Genomic DNA, 16,959 nt, shown 5'->3' on the forward strand with positions numbered 1-16,959 from the left:
TGAAAATGTTTAATTTCCCTTCCCTAAGTCCCCAAAGTGACTTTTTTCCTCATAGGTTTGAAATGCTCAAAGAAAATTGAGAGGTGTCACCCTACATAACCACAGGAGGGCTTTGGACACTAAATAAAGCAACAATGATGTCAAAACATTCTGCCATATGAAAACACAAAATACTCACATCTCTACCCATATATATATATATATATATATATATATATATATATATATATATATATATATATATATATATATATATATATATATATATATATATATATATATAAAAAAGCATATTTATAATTTAAACCTTTAAATCTGAGGTAGTGCTAGCAATAACAACAAGGTGATTTTTTTCTTTGCTTAAATTTGTTAATACCATGTTTTTAATTTCCTCTAGATACTTTATGTGGAAAACACACTTTAATTTAAAGGTAAAAACTTTGCTTTCCATTCAGATATAGACACCCTTCTGAATGAAATTAGTGCAGACCTGATAAGTATTTCTTATACTAGTCCCTGTGGACATGGGTAAATGTTATTAAAAAGTTTTTTCCCTCAAATTGAATAGAAATTTCAGGTGCATAGTCTGTTTGGATTTCTGTAAGATTGGATTTATATTACAGAAAGCCTGCTGACTGCTATTATATATGCTGACTTTCTCAGCTACCATTTTTGAAAGTCTGTATTAAAACTAGAATAGCATTAAATGAGCCCTTTATACTTTAAATATTCAAGAGTTTTATATTCAAAATTTCTTCTGGTGCTGTCAAACTAGTGTGCCTCTAGGCAAGGTAAGATCAAGTTGGGCTCTCAAAAGTAGAATTAAATTTTATCAGGGCATCTGTCATAATATACAGTTTGCTTAAAATGCAAATAAAAAGTATATAGAGTCAAAGACTAAAGGCTTTCCAGGTACTGCTTAAAAATCCAAGGGACCATTTTTATGAAACAGATTTTCTTTAAATTTACATTTCCATCATTTTAATGAAAACACAGAAAAAACAAATTATAATGGACATGTTTTAAATTCTCATTTTTCACTTTGAGTCTATTTCTTTCAAGAAATTCCTTACTGCAGCTCTTGTTTTCATAGAGAATCCAAAAAAACATGTGGAAACACATTTAGGAAACCATTACCTGAGCCATTTTTGAAAGTTCAGTCCAGTCCTCCCTGTTATAGCTGCACATGATGCTGGCAATCAGAACCTGGAAAGAGCATATATACATTATTGTAATACTGTACATTACTGTGACTCTAGACATGAACTGCACAGCCTGCTTATGGGAACTACCAGCTGTCTGCCAGGAGCTAGAGTGTGAAATACAGCTGCAGACTTCACTGGGGACAAGAAACAGTGAACAAACTCATCTATTATATCCCTGGGTTTTAAAGAAGGTCTATCCATGTGCATTCTCTCTGTCATGTGACACAGTGAGAACAAAGTCTGTCCTACACACAGAGCCAACCAGGAAACTGTCTGACATACTTGCTCTTGAGGTCTGAGTAATGAAGTTGCTATTTACTATTAATACAAATGACAGAAGCATTTTGACTATTTTGAGGTAGGTAAGACAGCGGTGCATGAGTTTACACTCCAATGTGGCAGTGTATGGACACAATATTCCAGCTGACTTCAGGAATCCAGGACACATCAAATCCAGCCCCTGGAGTCTCTTACCATGCAACTTTAGGACAGTGAAAGACAGCCAGAATTATTTTGTGTCCCAGAGGCATCTGGGAGGAGACTTTCAGGATGTGGGGAAATTTTGCAGGACTGGAAGAATGGCCCAGGGAACCTCCAGTTTTTGTTATCCCACGATGCACATTTTATTTCCTATACACTGACTGGCCCTGGTTCCCCAGAGCCATTCTGTGTAATTGCCTTTCTTTTTTATTACACTGAGCACCTTTCAAGCCCAGATTCTGCCTCTGGCTGCTGCTCCCTCTAAAATGTTTCTTGAGCTTCATGTTTTTAGGTAAAATAAGATCTAATAGTATTCTTTTAGAATACTAGGGTGTAGGGGGGGACCTAAAAACACACCTTACCAGTTGCATACAGTGCTATTTACTATTAAATGAATGTTAACTACTCCGGTCAATGCCCAGTTCAAGTGACAGTGCTAATTTCCATTTAAGACTAAAATAAAATCATGTGTTCTGGACTCAAAGGTTGAAATTCTGAAGTTGACAGATTTTAGGTAAGATCAGCAGAGAAATCAGCCCACAAACTCCTGCATGAAGAATTTCTTAGAAGGATGGTGTTTGGAAGAAAAAATGCAACAGAAAACTATATTGCAGCAGCTAAAAGGTTAAGTCACAAAAGATATCAGAGAACTTAATAGACATCTACAAGCTCAGTCTGTGTTCAAAGGAAACACGAGAAGAGGAGGACAGAGAAGTGTCTGGCCATGCTCTTGTAAATAAACAAATTTGGCCCTCTTACTTGAAACTGTCACATAAAAGTTTGATTGACAGATAACGTGACATTTGATTTTAATCTTTTTGTTTTCCAAACAAGCTTTACTGTCTCATTAATATCTAGGGTTGGCTGAATCTGTCACCCCCTCATTTCAACACTTCTCTTGAACTTTCCCATAATGCTGAGGGATAATGACTCATTCCTTTCAAACCAATACTGAAAAGCATGGTGAAGAAAAATTGTCCAACACACAATTGCTGGAAACTGTAAACTCCCAAATTACCTGCATAAGAAGGAGGAGATATTTAGTATCTTCAGAAGGGAGAGAAACACACTTTGAAAAGTAAGGCAGGTATGGAGAAAATTGGACACGGTGAGGTTACATTCTACTAATTTAAAACGAAACACATTCCAAACACATTAATTTAAAAGGAAATACCACGTATCATCATTATTTCCATTGTTTTTCTCTGATGAGTCTCTACAATGAACACACCTACCTGCAGACTGCCCACCCACCTACCCTTCTGGCTGCTGTTTGCAGGATGGCAGTCTGGTGAGAAGGGACGTGTGTGATGAAGTGCCTGCCTTGCCTGCAGGTGCCTAGTTGTGCTCACCTCTGGCATAAATATAAGACCAAACTCTTCATTAAGCACACACAATCATTACTGCCCACGTTGTTATTCTCCTCTGATGGGGAAAAAGAGTCTCTCTCCTATACCATAATTTTTTAAATGGGGAAAAATCTTATATAGCTGTACAGGTCAAATGTTAATGAAACAAAATCTGCTCTGTGTCCGATATGAATACTCAAGATAAATTGAGGGCTCTGGAAATAAACAGAAATCTCTTTTAAAGGACTTTAGTTTTTTAAAAGGAAAAATTGTGACAAATCTAAGAAATTATATATGTGAAAAATTTACAGCAACTGGAATTTATCCGGAAACAGTCTCTTGTCAAATTCATGCTTTTTATAAACCAACTAAAGCAAAAAAACAACCCAGCAGCTCAGACACTGACAACATGATAAGGATTTTCACAGTTGCAGTCATAATCCAAAGTACATCAGAAATCTGCACAATTGAGCTTTAAAACAAACCAAATTTTACATTGGGGAAAGTTGTAAGACAACAAGGGCAGCTGACTAGATTCATAAGTAGTTGAGTTAGGTTACATCAAGTGTTACTAATGAAATTTGAAAATTCTGCTGGGAGTGTGCGAAAGAGGAGGAACATGATCTGTGATGTTTCAAAGAGCTGTTAATTAAGACAACATGTTTATTTAATATTGATTAGTTTTAGTATTTGTATTTAAAATTAAGCTCATACTTTTTGACAGAAGCAGTGGTTTATAATAACAAAAATAACTGAAAACAAAAATTACATTTTTGCCATGACTGTTCATAAGAAAGCCATGATATCAGAGGGAATAATGAAAATTTAAAAATAGTAGGGATTTTATATTTTTTCCCCCCGCAGTGTTCTCTTATAACTTGAAAATAAACTTATTTCCTAGGTGGAAGAATATCCCCCAGCACTCTGTGCTAACAAAACTGTCCTGCCTCAAGTAACTGTTCTTCCCCAAAACACCTTTACAGTCTTATAATCTGGATTCAGTGTCCAAGAAAAAGAAATAATCACTGTCATGTGTGAACATTTAGGGGAACTATCGGTGATGCCTGAGGTTCGGATCTACTCCTAAAATTACACATGGAAATCTATAAAGAAAATATAGACTATTATCACTACCTGAAAGAGAATAGCAAGAACAAAGTAAGAATTACAAGTGATAACAGGCAGAGGTTTTATTGGAAAGTAATAAATGAGAACTGTATCACATTTCAGCTTCTAAGGCTCTTCTCGTTCACATTTTCAGTGCCTACAATGCTGTGTACCACATTACCAACCCTGCAAAATTAACAGCCCCCAACAGTTGCTATCTCATGGAAGTCCAGCACATGGCCCAGCCCAGGAGCATCTGCAGAGAGCACATCCTTCCTTTTGATTCCTCAAATTTTCAGTGGCAACCTGATGTGAGCTTAATTACAGTGGTTTGAGCCCCAAGTGTGAGGCTGCACACACTTCCCAGCTTACAAAAGTAGACTCCTGACAGATCTTACAATGAAGCTGCTGCTAAAGTGTGCTAAGTGGTAAATGAGGGTTGACTAAATTGCAGCTTTGTCATAGCTCGAGTGTGGGCTGCCTGCAAACTGTGCATGATTGAAGCACAGTGGGACCCCTGGCCCATTCCTTATTCCAGATCAAAATCATAGCAGGTATATGCTGTTCCCTCTTCCCCTCCATCCAAACCGCTGGTTTCCCTGTTGTGGGAGATGCTGCTGCCCCGCCCCGCGCCGGGGAGCGCAGCAGCCCTGCGGACCCTGTCCCTCCCTGACCGTCACTGTGACAGATGTCACCACACAAGGCCTTTTCACCCCACACCGCGGGAGTGACAATTTCTACAAATGCCTATAAAGGGACAAATGCACCTCTGCAACACCACACACTGCTCTGTGTTCAGTGTTTTCCTGATCATTCATGGAACAAAAGAGGTCCTCCATAAAACTTGCTTTTTGTTGGAGGGAAGGGAGGTGGAAAAGGGAGGGTATGTAATGTATCAGTTAGGACACCATTATAAGATGAATTTACTGTAGCTAAAGCAGTAAAAAGCTACATTTCACACAATTCTGTGACTAATGCATTAGTAGTTGTTCTACTTAAAAGAACACTGACAAGGTACTTCTCATAATCCTTAAAATATTTTTCTCCCTGTTTATAATAATCCCCTGGAAGCTTGAACTAGAATCTATTTCCCTTGTGAATGTTTTTTTTTTCTCATCCATTATCTCTATGTGGATGTCTCATGAATGCAATAGAACGAAAAGAAATAATAAGGATGAGGTTTGCCACTGTGTATGTTTTCAAGTGATCTTTCTTTCCTAGCACATAGAATTCACTGCAAGAGGTTGCAAAAATAAAAAGAAAGAAGAAGAAAAAAAACAAAAAAAACAACAACTGGGTCTAGTATGGGTCACATCTATTTAAAGCCAGAGAGCAGTAAAATTCTAGGTTGACAATTACCATTTGTCCAGTACTGCTCTGCAGGGAGTAAGGGAGTTTCAGTACACTCAAACAGCCTGAAACAAGAGTCTCAGCAGTCTGGATTTAAATGCGAATACTGTCAATTCCTGCAAATTTAAGAAAAATTCTCAACATACAGAATGAAATCACAATCCTCTATCCCCATGCCTGTGATAACCATATTTGTTTTGGTCATCAGAAACTGGTCAGAGCCTGCATCTGTTCTGAACCTACTCTTCCAGGCCTGTGCCTAATCTCCCTGCACTTCAGGAAATCCAGTCACCATAATTTTTGCTTGCTCTTCCCTGCCTGTACCTTCTTATAGCTGCACCAGACTTGAGGGCAGATCTGCATCATGTCCATAGATGTTCTGTTTAGACACTGCTGCTGGCCACACCAGGCACCCCTCTCTGACTTCTCAAACACTGACAAAAAGCCACAGTATTTTATTTTTTTAAGTGTACAGTCCCTGCAAAAGTAGAAAGAGATCCTTAGCATCGTCTTTAAAGACTGCTCCCCTGAAAGCTGTAAAATCAAGAGGAGTTTTTAAGAAGGCTGAAGGACTGGGGTTTTTAATAGCTATTTGTTTGGGAAGCAGAGATAAGGAACAGGATAATTGGTGTTTAAAGATGGGATGCAGAGATTAAAGATTTTATTAAGAACCAGATTTCAATACCCACAGGATTACTGATGATCAAGCTAAACTTCAAAAGGTATTTGTGCTTGGGTCAGATGGAAAGACCTCAAACTTCCTTGAAGACACATTTTTTCCTTTAAAACAACACAGTATAGCCTTGCCACTGAGCCTTGCTCAGTCTGAACAAACTCAAACATTTAAAATCAAAATTCCTCAGGAAGCATTTAGTAAGAAGGAGCTTGGCAGTGATGACACAATCTTTCTTGAGCAATGACAAAAGTAAGATGTTCAGTTCACCACTCACCACTCACTCAGTTTCACTCAGTGGAAAAGGCTCCTACATCAACACAAACACAAGGAGAGGAGAACTTGGCAGCTGCATCACTGTTCCACAGCACTAAATCCCCCATCAGTCAGGAGGGGTACCTGCACCCAGTTCTGCCCCACACCATCCCTTACCCGCACATCGTAACAAGCCAGCACACTCAGAACCTTTCCTGAAGGTCCTGACCAAATGCAGCTACAAGAGCACAGGGTCACCAGGTACTTGCTGAGAAGTCCACAAAGAACAGTTTATAGGGCACTCCTTTGCTGTTTCAATGACACAATAAATAACCTTGTAAATATCTACAGGGAAAAAAACACCTGCAGATGGACTTCTCGCAGTTCTTTGCACCTGTAGGTCAAACATACCTGCTGTAGTCCAGACTGCCCTCACAACAGCTCTGAAGATGCAGTCTCAAGGCAATGAGGGAGTAACAGCAGCAACACAGGATTTTTGGGTTGTTCCATTTGAGATGTTCCACTTCTCAAGACTCACACCAATAGCCTTCCTCTCTAACCCTGCCTCTTACACAGCATCAGGTTCAGGAGCTGCACCACACTGAGCCAGCAGAAAAGTTCTTGAAGCTTTGTGCTATCCAGTGCCACCTGTGTCCCCCCTCTGATGTTCAAAATGGTCAGTGGCTGATGAAATCACCCCCCGCAAAAAACCAGACCCAGAATTACCAATGTACAGAACACTTACAACACCCACTGCACAAGACAAGAGTACAAGCACAGCAAATATTCTGTGCTGCACAAATACACTCAAATGTGCAATATTGAAAAACAATGGGAGCACAAACATTTGCTGCTATAAAAATAACCCTCTGGAAACCAGCCTGATTTTGATGCCTTGTGCACTCAGCCTGGTTTCTCTTTCCTGGTACATTCTTGTAAATTTTGATTTGTTGCAGAACTGAAATAAAAATAAGCTTCTTATTAAAAACTACCTAGAACATCAAATCCCAGGCAATAAGAAAGTTAACAATTGTAAAACCTGTCATGTCTCTGAGCAGCAGAGGAATTATCTTGTTATCAATTTAATAATGGAACACTGAAGTAAATGATGCCATCCACTGACACCAGTAACACTGTCTCTCCTGGGAAATTCATGTTGGTAGGAACTGTCAATCTAGATGGATATGGACATATGAAACATTGTACCTTCAGTCCATAAATCTATTCTTTCTGCACTGCCTTAATAAAAAGATTCTGCATGATGATAAAGACAAGCAATGCAGAATGTCTTGACACTGCTGACCTGCAATTCTGTTTCTCTTCTCTCCTCTTTTTTCAGGGAATTTACTCTCCATTAAATAATTTAACAATCTCTAACCATCCATTGTTTTCCTCCTTCACTTGCACTTAAAATACATATATTTGAGTATATGAAAACGAGACAAGTAGGGGATATTAGAATGTTTATTATTCAGCTGCAGCATACCTTCTGAATAAAGCCCTTTCTGTGCCTTGCTACTTTACAGAGAGATCTTCTGTTGTTTTTTAAAGGAAGGGGAAGCTAGATACAACAGAGCAACACAAAAACAGGCCAAATATTATCAGCACACAACTAAGTCTCAGAAGATGAAGATAAAAGTTTGAAAATGATATTATTTGCTCTATGTATTACATAAAAAAGTCAGCATGAGCAGAAAACACCAAAGATTGTAATCCCAGGCTAAATGGAGATGCTTATTTTTAAAGGCAGGTATTTTCGTATGATCACTCTGCTTCTATCAATGAAATCCACCTATTTAAAGAGATTATCTGATGGATTTCAGTGAGTACACTGGGCTACAACTTCAATATCAGGCCTAGAGTTCTCAGGTTGTAACACCCTCAGACAAACAAAACCCAAAGGCTATGAATAAACCTTCTTTACAAAATAACACAACTTGTCTTTGATGGGAGCAGAATGGTAAACAGGTTGCCTGCAAGAACTTGCTGCACCTGTAGAAAAACAAGGGATCTGCTTGGTTTTGTAAGTTTCCCTCTACCACGTCAGACTCAGCACCCTGTCAGCACTACCAGGGCAGCAGAGGAGCTACCTTGGCCCTGGTTACACAGAAAGGTACAGGCACACATCACAGACATGGAAAAGTGCATAAATAAAAACGAAAATGAAATGTGACCCAATGAGAGTCCTGCTAATTCACAATGCAACTGAAAAAAGGTGAATGGTCAAGGAAAAAAAAAAAAATATCTGATGCATCCCCTCGTGACTCAGGGCACTCTAATTAAGATGTGGCAACTGCTGTACATTGAAAAGGGAACCATGGAATAAGAGTTCCCCAAAGCATATGTACAATGAAAGAGAATATAGCATCTGTATAGAGCACTTCAGGGAAGCTCAAATATTTAACATGACTAGAAGAAGTATGTCCATTTTATGACAGACTGTTGAAAATTTCAGTACTTCAGGTAAACCCTTCAAATTACATTGAAAATTACCTATGTGGCTAAAGAAATTTCATAGCACCTCTGGGATTTTATTTTGCATAGGAAACCTATCCTAGTTCAACCTTTAGTCTCCTTGATAATGAGTGAAAACAAATACAGGAGTGCATGGAAATAAAGGCTGAATCCAAGAGAAGAGTGAAGACAGATACTAATTTTTGGCAGTGCTTCTTTCTAACAATGTCTGCAAGCCCTCGTGGAATTGGCATGCCCCTGCTGTATTTCTGTGCTTTCCACACTGATTTAATATAAAGAGAAAGCAGCGGAGGCCAATACATTATTGGAGAAGCTAACAGAAAAAGGATATATCTAATTCTATGATATTTCAGACACATGCTATGACCTGTAGCAAAAGCTTTTCACCAGGGTGCTGACACATTATTGATTCTCAAGACCACGTAAGAAAAACAAGGCTGGCAAAAGGCTACACAAATTTCTGATTTTTTTCCTCCACCTTTAGAAATTTTTCTCTTATTATATTCTCTGCCCAGATACACAAGGTCCTTTTAACCACAGGTCTTTGAGCATCTCGCTAATTGTTGCTCTTTATTTTCACAATAGCAAAGGCAACTCTCTGCAGGGTGCCCCTCTGAGAGGGGAAGCAAACTGGAGACAGAGATGTTCAAGTCATGTAGGCTGTTCCCACAGAGGAAAGGAGCAGCTGTTGGCTGAAAGGAACCCTAACATCCCTTCCAGACCTTGGCTGCCTCTAGATATATACAGATATATTTCCCCAATTACTCAGCAGCAAAGCTGCTTAACTTATTAGAAAACAAATTCAGCAGAAAATATAAAGAGACAAAATACAGAATTAATAACTTCGTCACAGTTTCCTAACCCCTGAACTCCGTCAGCTAGCAATTCCCCAAGTCAAATCTGTCTCTTTGCATCTCTGAGAAGTCCATCCTATCTCTTCTCTTGCTCCATCACCCCCCAGGGCTTCTTTTAATTCACTTCCTTGGATTTTGAAGGCGCAAGAAAGCTAGCAGTACCAGTGCTAGTAGAGGAGAAAATTGTGACTTAGGGAGCAGAGAGAAAAACCCCTCCCTTTTTACACTTCAGAGCCCTGTGATCTACTTCATCATGTGACATTGCTGGTGCCAGAGGGATGCTTGGAAGGACTAAATGATTTTGTCAGCCACGTTGCATCCTCCACAGCTCACCCACTCTCTTTCTGTGCACCATCATCCTCATAGTATTATACTGAAAATCAGTGATAATTTACCTGATCTAGCAGAAACCACTCTTCAGTTACGCTGTACTGAGAGGTGAGGGTGTGGTATTTAAGAAAATGTGTAGGAACAGGCTATAAGACTAGTCTTATCTTCAGGAAGTTATCTGATAGCTTTAAATGCCAGCTGCACGGGGGAGATCTACCAGTCCCTAAATACCAGTTGTATTTAAATACTATATATAAATAGTATAAAAATACTATTTCTCTAGGTATCAGTCTAGCTATGGGACGTCACAAAGAGGAGAGCTTCTTCACAGTCCCAAACCTGCCTGGTCAATGGGGCAGGCTCACCTCATGATCAGAGACAGTCTGCAAATGTTCACAGGGCTAAAAGCATGCTATATTTTCAATGGCCAAAGCAAGACCAATAGGATCCAACACTAGAACCCTTCATTTTATATAGTGAAAATTATAATAAACTAGTCCATTATCAAAGACAGAAACTCTACTTTCTGTCAGGCACAGAACTTTTCAAGAAGTGAAGATAAAAATCCGTGTTTTCTGTTGATCTATTCATATATATTTCCTATCATGCCCTGGTATTTCCCAGCCGGGCCAAAAAATCAGGGAACAACAGTGCCACTATGCACTGAACCTCCTGATGGCAGGTCTGCAGTGCTCCCATCTGTGGTATGATCAGAAAAATCTCATGAGTGGGTAGCTTTTTTTTTCTATGCAGACATAAGAATTTACTTAAGTAGCTAGCTGTTATGTCTGATGACCCAAGTAGTTTTTCGGCTACACTCCCGCAGCAAAGAAAATACAAAACTAAGGGCTGTGAGTTGGCAGTTACCTTCTGACTAATCCTTCCTCCGCAAGTGCCAGTTCGACCCACCTCTTCATATTTTAGGGAAGCTCATGTGAAGATGCTGAGAAACTGAAAGAGGCCCTACTATTCCACTGCCTATCTTGAAATTTAATAAAATTGTTACCTAACTTGTTCAGCATACTGCTATATGATTGGACATTTTAAGATTAAAATGCACTGAATTTTCTACAGCCTTAGAGCCTCATTCAAATGATCATTCAAATGAAAGACCTAATGTTGGTGAGATTTTTATCAATGTCCCAGCTGTGAGTATGCGTGTTCCCAAAAAGATAAATCGAAAATAAATCATGTGAAGTGTGGATGCCTTTGGCAGAATCAAAGGCAAAAGTCTTACTAGGAACCAGAGGTGTGCTGAGAGAGACACTGAGAGAATGCAAATATAACACACATACATTTTTAATGCCCACCCTTTGCTTTAATATGCACACACTGCACACAGGTAAAAATTTGGGGTACCTATAGAACCACACAATCTTTAAATACTCTCATCTGAGCTGTATATAACTTAAATGAAACATTCTGCAAGCATATTGGGATTTTAATACAGTTATAGAGAGAGAGCATAAATGGCTAGGTGGCCAAGAATGGTGTAGCTAAGAATAAGTCTAGCATATCATATTACACTGCAAGAAAAGTGAAGCAGATTTTTATAAATGCTGCCCTAAAATTTAGGAATAGAGCTTCAATATATTTTTTCCAAACATAAGACATAAATTAGACTTAAATTAGATCCTTATGTATAGACAGAAAAATCAACATATCTACAATTTTATAAAAAAAAACCCATTTAACATAAAAAGAAGTAAAAGAAAATAAAATTTGAAATAGATTAGGAACCCTGTACTTAAAAATGTGAGAAAGATGTAAAAATAACCAGTGAAAAAGCATTCTTCCTGAGATTTGTGAGACTGGAAAGTGTAGCGGCAGGAAACAGGAGAGAAAAGCACTCTGTTGGTTTCTTAGTTTACATTTAACCTACGTGTCTCACAACAAAGGATGTACTTAAGTCTCCTTTAAACCATCCTTTAAAATATTTATTTAGGTTTAAGTGTTCAGTAAATAAGTACTTACTGTCACACACTTCCTTCAACACTCAAAAGGCCATCTCCACTAGCTCTGCATACATGGTTTCAACACACAAGCAGCTTACTGCTGATTTACGAGTTACCTTCCCTGGGCACACCTGCAGCCAGTGGCTGCTCTAGTGCTCTTTCAAAACCCATAAAATTGGTAAGGCTGGTTTGCTATGTCCAAAATTGAAGAAATTCATATTGAGTTGAAGCAGGCTGTATTTGCTGCAAGTTCCCAACAGGGGTAGTTACCACACTGACACACTGCAATTTGCTATCCCATGGTAATTGGTTGGCATGCCTGTGTTCACAGGCATGTGTATTAGACTAAGACTGTATGAAGAGAACAAGATTGCTTTTTGGATCCTGCTGGCCACCTCATTTTGCATGTTTAGCAGTTGCTCCTTTAAGCATAGTTCATTAGAACAGCAACAACAACAAAAAAAAAAAAAAAACCAACAAAAAATCCCACCACAAAAAACCACCAAACCCCACCAAAAAACAAACCCACAAAAAACCAAAATCAAAACTAAACAAAAAACCCAAATCAACCAAACAAAATAATTAAAATATAAAACAGGGCGAGTTGACATCTAGAATATAGAATTGTGACAGATATGAGAAGTTTAGTAATGAAGACTACGTAAAAGTTTATGGTCATAGTTCTTAAACACAATGTTCATAAAAAGTTTGGAAGCTACCAGCAGTACTGAGGGTGTAGAATAAGATCAGTTCAGAGCCCACTAAGAATTCTGCTAATCTACATGTTCTTCTTGGTAGATAAAGAAAAAAAGAAACATCTTGGAACACTTTATTCCCACATTTCACTCAGAATTTGAGATCTTTCCCTAGCCCCCCTCCCCAGAAAGCACAGGAGGCTGGGATATAGTCCAGCTGCTGTCAATCATACTGAAGAGCTGGCTCTAATTGTGATAGATTCAAGCATGTGCCTCTGCCTTTCTTGTCTGAGCTAGAACATGTCTGCAGAGAGCCAGCTCTCCTACTAGCAGCACAGTTCAGAGCAGCAAACGCCGCACTTGCTTCTGAACAAAAATAAACAGTTTGGTGGTAGAACTGCATCTACACTAGGTTCTGCCAGGACAGCAGCTAGATGCCATTTTATTTTTAGTATTCCTAGCCTACATAAGTATGTGAGCAAGCCTTTTAAATATAGACCTAGCCCTCATATTTTTCTTCATTAGAGCTCTAGCAGAATGCCTAAAATGTAAACCACATCACAGAACATACAGAATATGGGCTACAGGAACAGCATACACTTACTACTTTGATCAGGTATACATTCACTTTCCTATTATTATTGAAATACAAATACTGTACTACGAAAGATGAAAAAGCAGAATTATCTAAATCACATGTACTCAGTGCTTCATAAAAGGCTAAAATCTATCACAGACAGTAAAATGAATGTCAAAGGTACTGTGCATTTTAAAAGATCAAATTATATAATTTAGCCAATTGGCTATGACAAACATGAAATGGAAATTAGGAAGACATATTTAGGGGATATATATTTTGCACAGGTGATCAGACTAGCAGAATTTTGTCCTTTTTACAAACTTTAGACTTTAATTTTGATGGGTTGTTGACTCTTAATAATTTAAACATTTGCCTTTATTTTATTTTTAACATTTATTTTATAAGACTGCCACAAGGTCATTTTATCTACATCCAATGGCATCTATATCTTAATACTAAAACAATAACTACCCAGAAAAGGGCATTTCCCAGGGAGTAATGACTGGCTGGGAGGAGTTGATGGCCTGAGGCACTGCTGAGGGCCATTAACCCTGGCCAGTTATTAATCGCCAGGAAATGCCCTGCACCAAGGTTGTTATTGCTATTTTAAGCACAGGTTGAGGGGGCGAAATGGATATCTGAGCATACAGGGGGTTTAACACATGATGCCATTTCCTTTGTTGCAGTTTATGGAGGACATTTCTACAATCTACAGTCCTGATACCCAACCAGATCACACAGATCATTCTGAAGCCCTCCACTGTACACACAGTAACTCATCAAACTGATAAAACAGTTGGGATTTTTAAGAAATTGTCTTTTCCCTCTAAATAATAGTCTCCATATTCACACTTTAATAAGATGAACAGAAATATGCAACTCTTCATGTCACTGTCAGCATAATTACATTCCAGAAATATCTTTTTAATTATACTGTCTTTATGTTTGGGGCATTTCCTTTGTCAATACTCCTACTTAATGACCGCTCACGTATCTCTGCAGAAAGGAATTTTTAGCAGCAACTGCCAAAGCACATCCTGAATGCTAGCCATTAAGGAGTTTGTCTTTTCCAATAATCAAGCAGATTGGGTCATTTTCTAGGAGATGGTTGGTGAAGTATTTCAGAAACTGCTTTAATTTTCTCCTAGTTCTTACCCCAAGGCTAAAGTTCTAAAGATGTATTCATAGTCCACACAGAACTGTGAAATTTTTTCTTTTTTTTAATCAGGGATCAATAAATCACTTTTTAAATCAAAAGTATATTCTTAGCATATGTCCAAATAGTCTTCTGCCCTACTGAACTACTCGCTATTTTTCAAACCTTAGCCATAATAGTAAAACAAACAAAATAAGTCATGGCTTTATAACATGTCTAGGAAGAAAGTACAGTTCTGCACTAAACTAGTTTTCAACAAAATTTTTCAACAAAGCAGTAGTTTCCAAGTGTAAAACATGAAAGACCTTCTCACATTTTTCCTCAAAGTCCTAATTTGTCACCACAAACATGTACATCTGAATCATAAATTGATTGTAAAAATCTCACTGAACTTAACATGTGGTCCTATTTTCAGTTACAAATTGCGGTTTCCAGCAACAGATATGGGCTTTCCTAAAATAAAATCCCCTCAAATTGATGCCCAGAGTATGTGTTTCCACTTCTTTGCCAGATTAATAATCATATTTTTGAAAAAATTAAGAAAAAAAACCCGCTGTGTGAATATTGTGCAGTTAGGATCAAACATTATGAAGTGTATTTCATGGTCATTTGAACACGTATGATCAAATACTGACTCTGGGTAAATTTTTAGCAGATTTTCTTGTATTACTGTATGTAGGATTGTCTGAGGTGACCCTCTGGAAATGCAGCAAATCTTAGTAAATTGAAAGTAGCATTTGAATTACAAACCCCTTAGCACATCATTTCAGACTAGTACAAAATATATCTATACCTCAGCTTCACTTCAAGTAATGTAGTTACATGCTAATCAGGTTGTCAAAATGTAATACAGGAACAATGGTCCAAAGGTTGACACAGGGCTGGGAGGCACAGAGGGCTTCTGATCCTGGGTGCAAACTTAACAGCTCCTCTTTGTGCTAAATCCCCAGGAATGGGTTACACAGCTCAGTGCCCCTTCTCCCACATGCACCAGCAGCAGCTCCCTAGGGCAAGCTCACAGTAGTATTTACTTAAAAAACTTCCCCAGCTTTTAAGAAATCTGTGGCACGGGAATTCCCTGAGTCAGAGGTGATGCTTTCAGATAGTTTTTCCGGCAGGTTTTTCTCAGCCTGTATGCACCTCTGGGACTGGCAATGCCCCATGAGTATGAGCTCCACAGCTGCCGAGCCATGTGGTGAAGAATCTCCTATCACTCATTTCCACCTATCACCCTTCTGCTTCCAATCCAGCAAGATGTGAACCACAAAGTCTATTCAAAATGTGAAGGGGAAAAAAGAGAATCAACATGCTGACATAGTGATGAGTTTTGCTTTGTTTTCTTCCATTCCTAGAAATTCTGTGTTTGATAAGCTGTATTTCACTGTTATCCAGCATTAAGCTGAGATTTTCATAGTGCTCTCTTACTATAACCCTAGTATAGTTAGCTTAAAATCACTCACTGTACATATAAATTTATCATTTTTATCCCATCTGCATACTACTTTCTTTTTTTTCCCCTGGCAGTTCATTGGTGAGTCAGTCAGTAATGCAAGATTCTTCATAAACCTTTATGTCAGCTCTGATCTTTATCTCCCTACATATCATACTATTATCAGCAAAGCTTCCATTCTTAAAATTCTCTTTCTTTTCCAGGTTGTTAATAAACATTTTGAATAGCACAGAACACAGTATAGATCCCTAAAGAATTTTCCTGCAGCTCTCTTTCCATTGTGAAATTTGACTATTTATTCCTTAACATTGTTTCCCATGTTTAACTTGTTATTTGTTCATGTAGGTTTCTTCCTCTAATCTTATGATAACTTATTTTCTTTCAAATTCCTCAGTGAAGGACCCTACCAAATACTTCTGGAAACCCAAGCTCACTTTTATCATCTGAATTTCTCATGATGTCCTCAAAGAACTTTTTTTTTTTTTAAAGGCATAACACACTACAAAGGGAGCTCTTCACTCTTTTGTTTGTTTTTCTTTCTACTAGTTCTATTTTTTAGAACAGCTTTTACCAATTTGCGTACAAGGATAAAAGAAGTTAACCCTGTAGTTTCCCAGATCTTTCCCAGAAAAGAAATTTTACACTGACTCCATGTCATTTCTCTGCTACTTTTCAAGGCTGAAGCAGATCTGCTATAGCCAACATGACTATCAAAACATGCTTGTACATGAGATGATAGATGAGAATTTTCCTGTATTTTCTCTTTTTTCTTTTTTTACTAACACCTAAGCCTCAAGGAAAGAAAATTTACACCACTGTATTTTTTAGCTCAGACCCATCTCTGTTAAGATGCAGGTCATGTGAAGCTTAAGCAGTTTCTATGTGTTGTGGAAGACCCTTTCCAAAAAAAATTTCCTTCCTTATTAGTAAATGTGATCTCGAAGACACAGCACAACATTTCTGTTACTAGCCTTTGGTTTTGTTCACTGTGTAAATCGGAACCCTTGCTGAATTCCTCCTTGGACTGAACATGGAAAAAATGCAT

The 16,959-nt window shown here is 38.2% G+C and overlaps 1 protein-coding gene across 1 annotated transcript in view; it reads right to left on the bottom strand.

Annotated features, from left to right (window-relative positions):
- The window catches only part of DPYD (dihydropyrimidine dehydrogenase), a 337,889-nt gene that overhangs the window by 109,199 nt on the left and 211,731 nt on the right, over positions 1 to 16,959 (bottom strand). Inside the window, exon 15 of the mRNA XM_038144404.1 lies at positions 1,138 to 1,206. Within this exon, the coding sequence (XP_038000332.1) occupies positions 1,138 to 1,206 (69 nt within the window). The remainder of the gene's footprint in view (positions 1 to 1,137; positions 1,207 to 16,959) is intronic.

Source organism: Motacilla alba, chromosome 8, assembly GCF_015832195.1.
Source record: "Motacilla alba alba isolate MOTALB_02 chromosome 8, Motacilla_alba_V1.0_pri, whole genome shotgun sequence".
In the NCBI taxonomy this organism is placed as follows: Eukaryota; Metazoa; Chordata; class Aves; order Passeriformes; family Motacillidae; genus Motacilla; species Motacilla alba.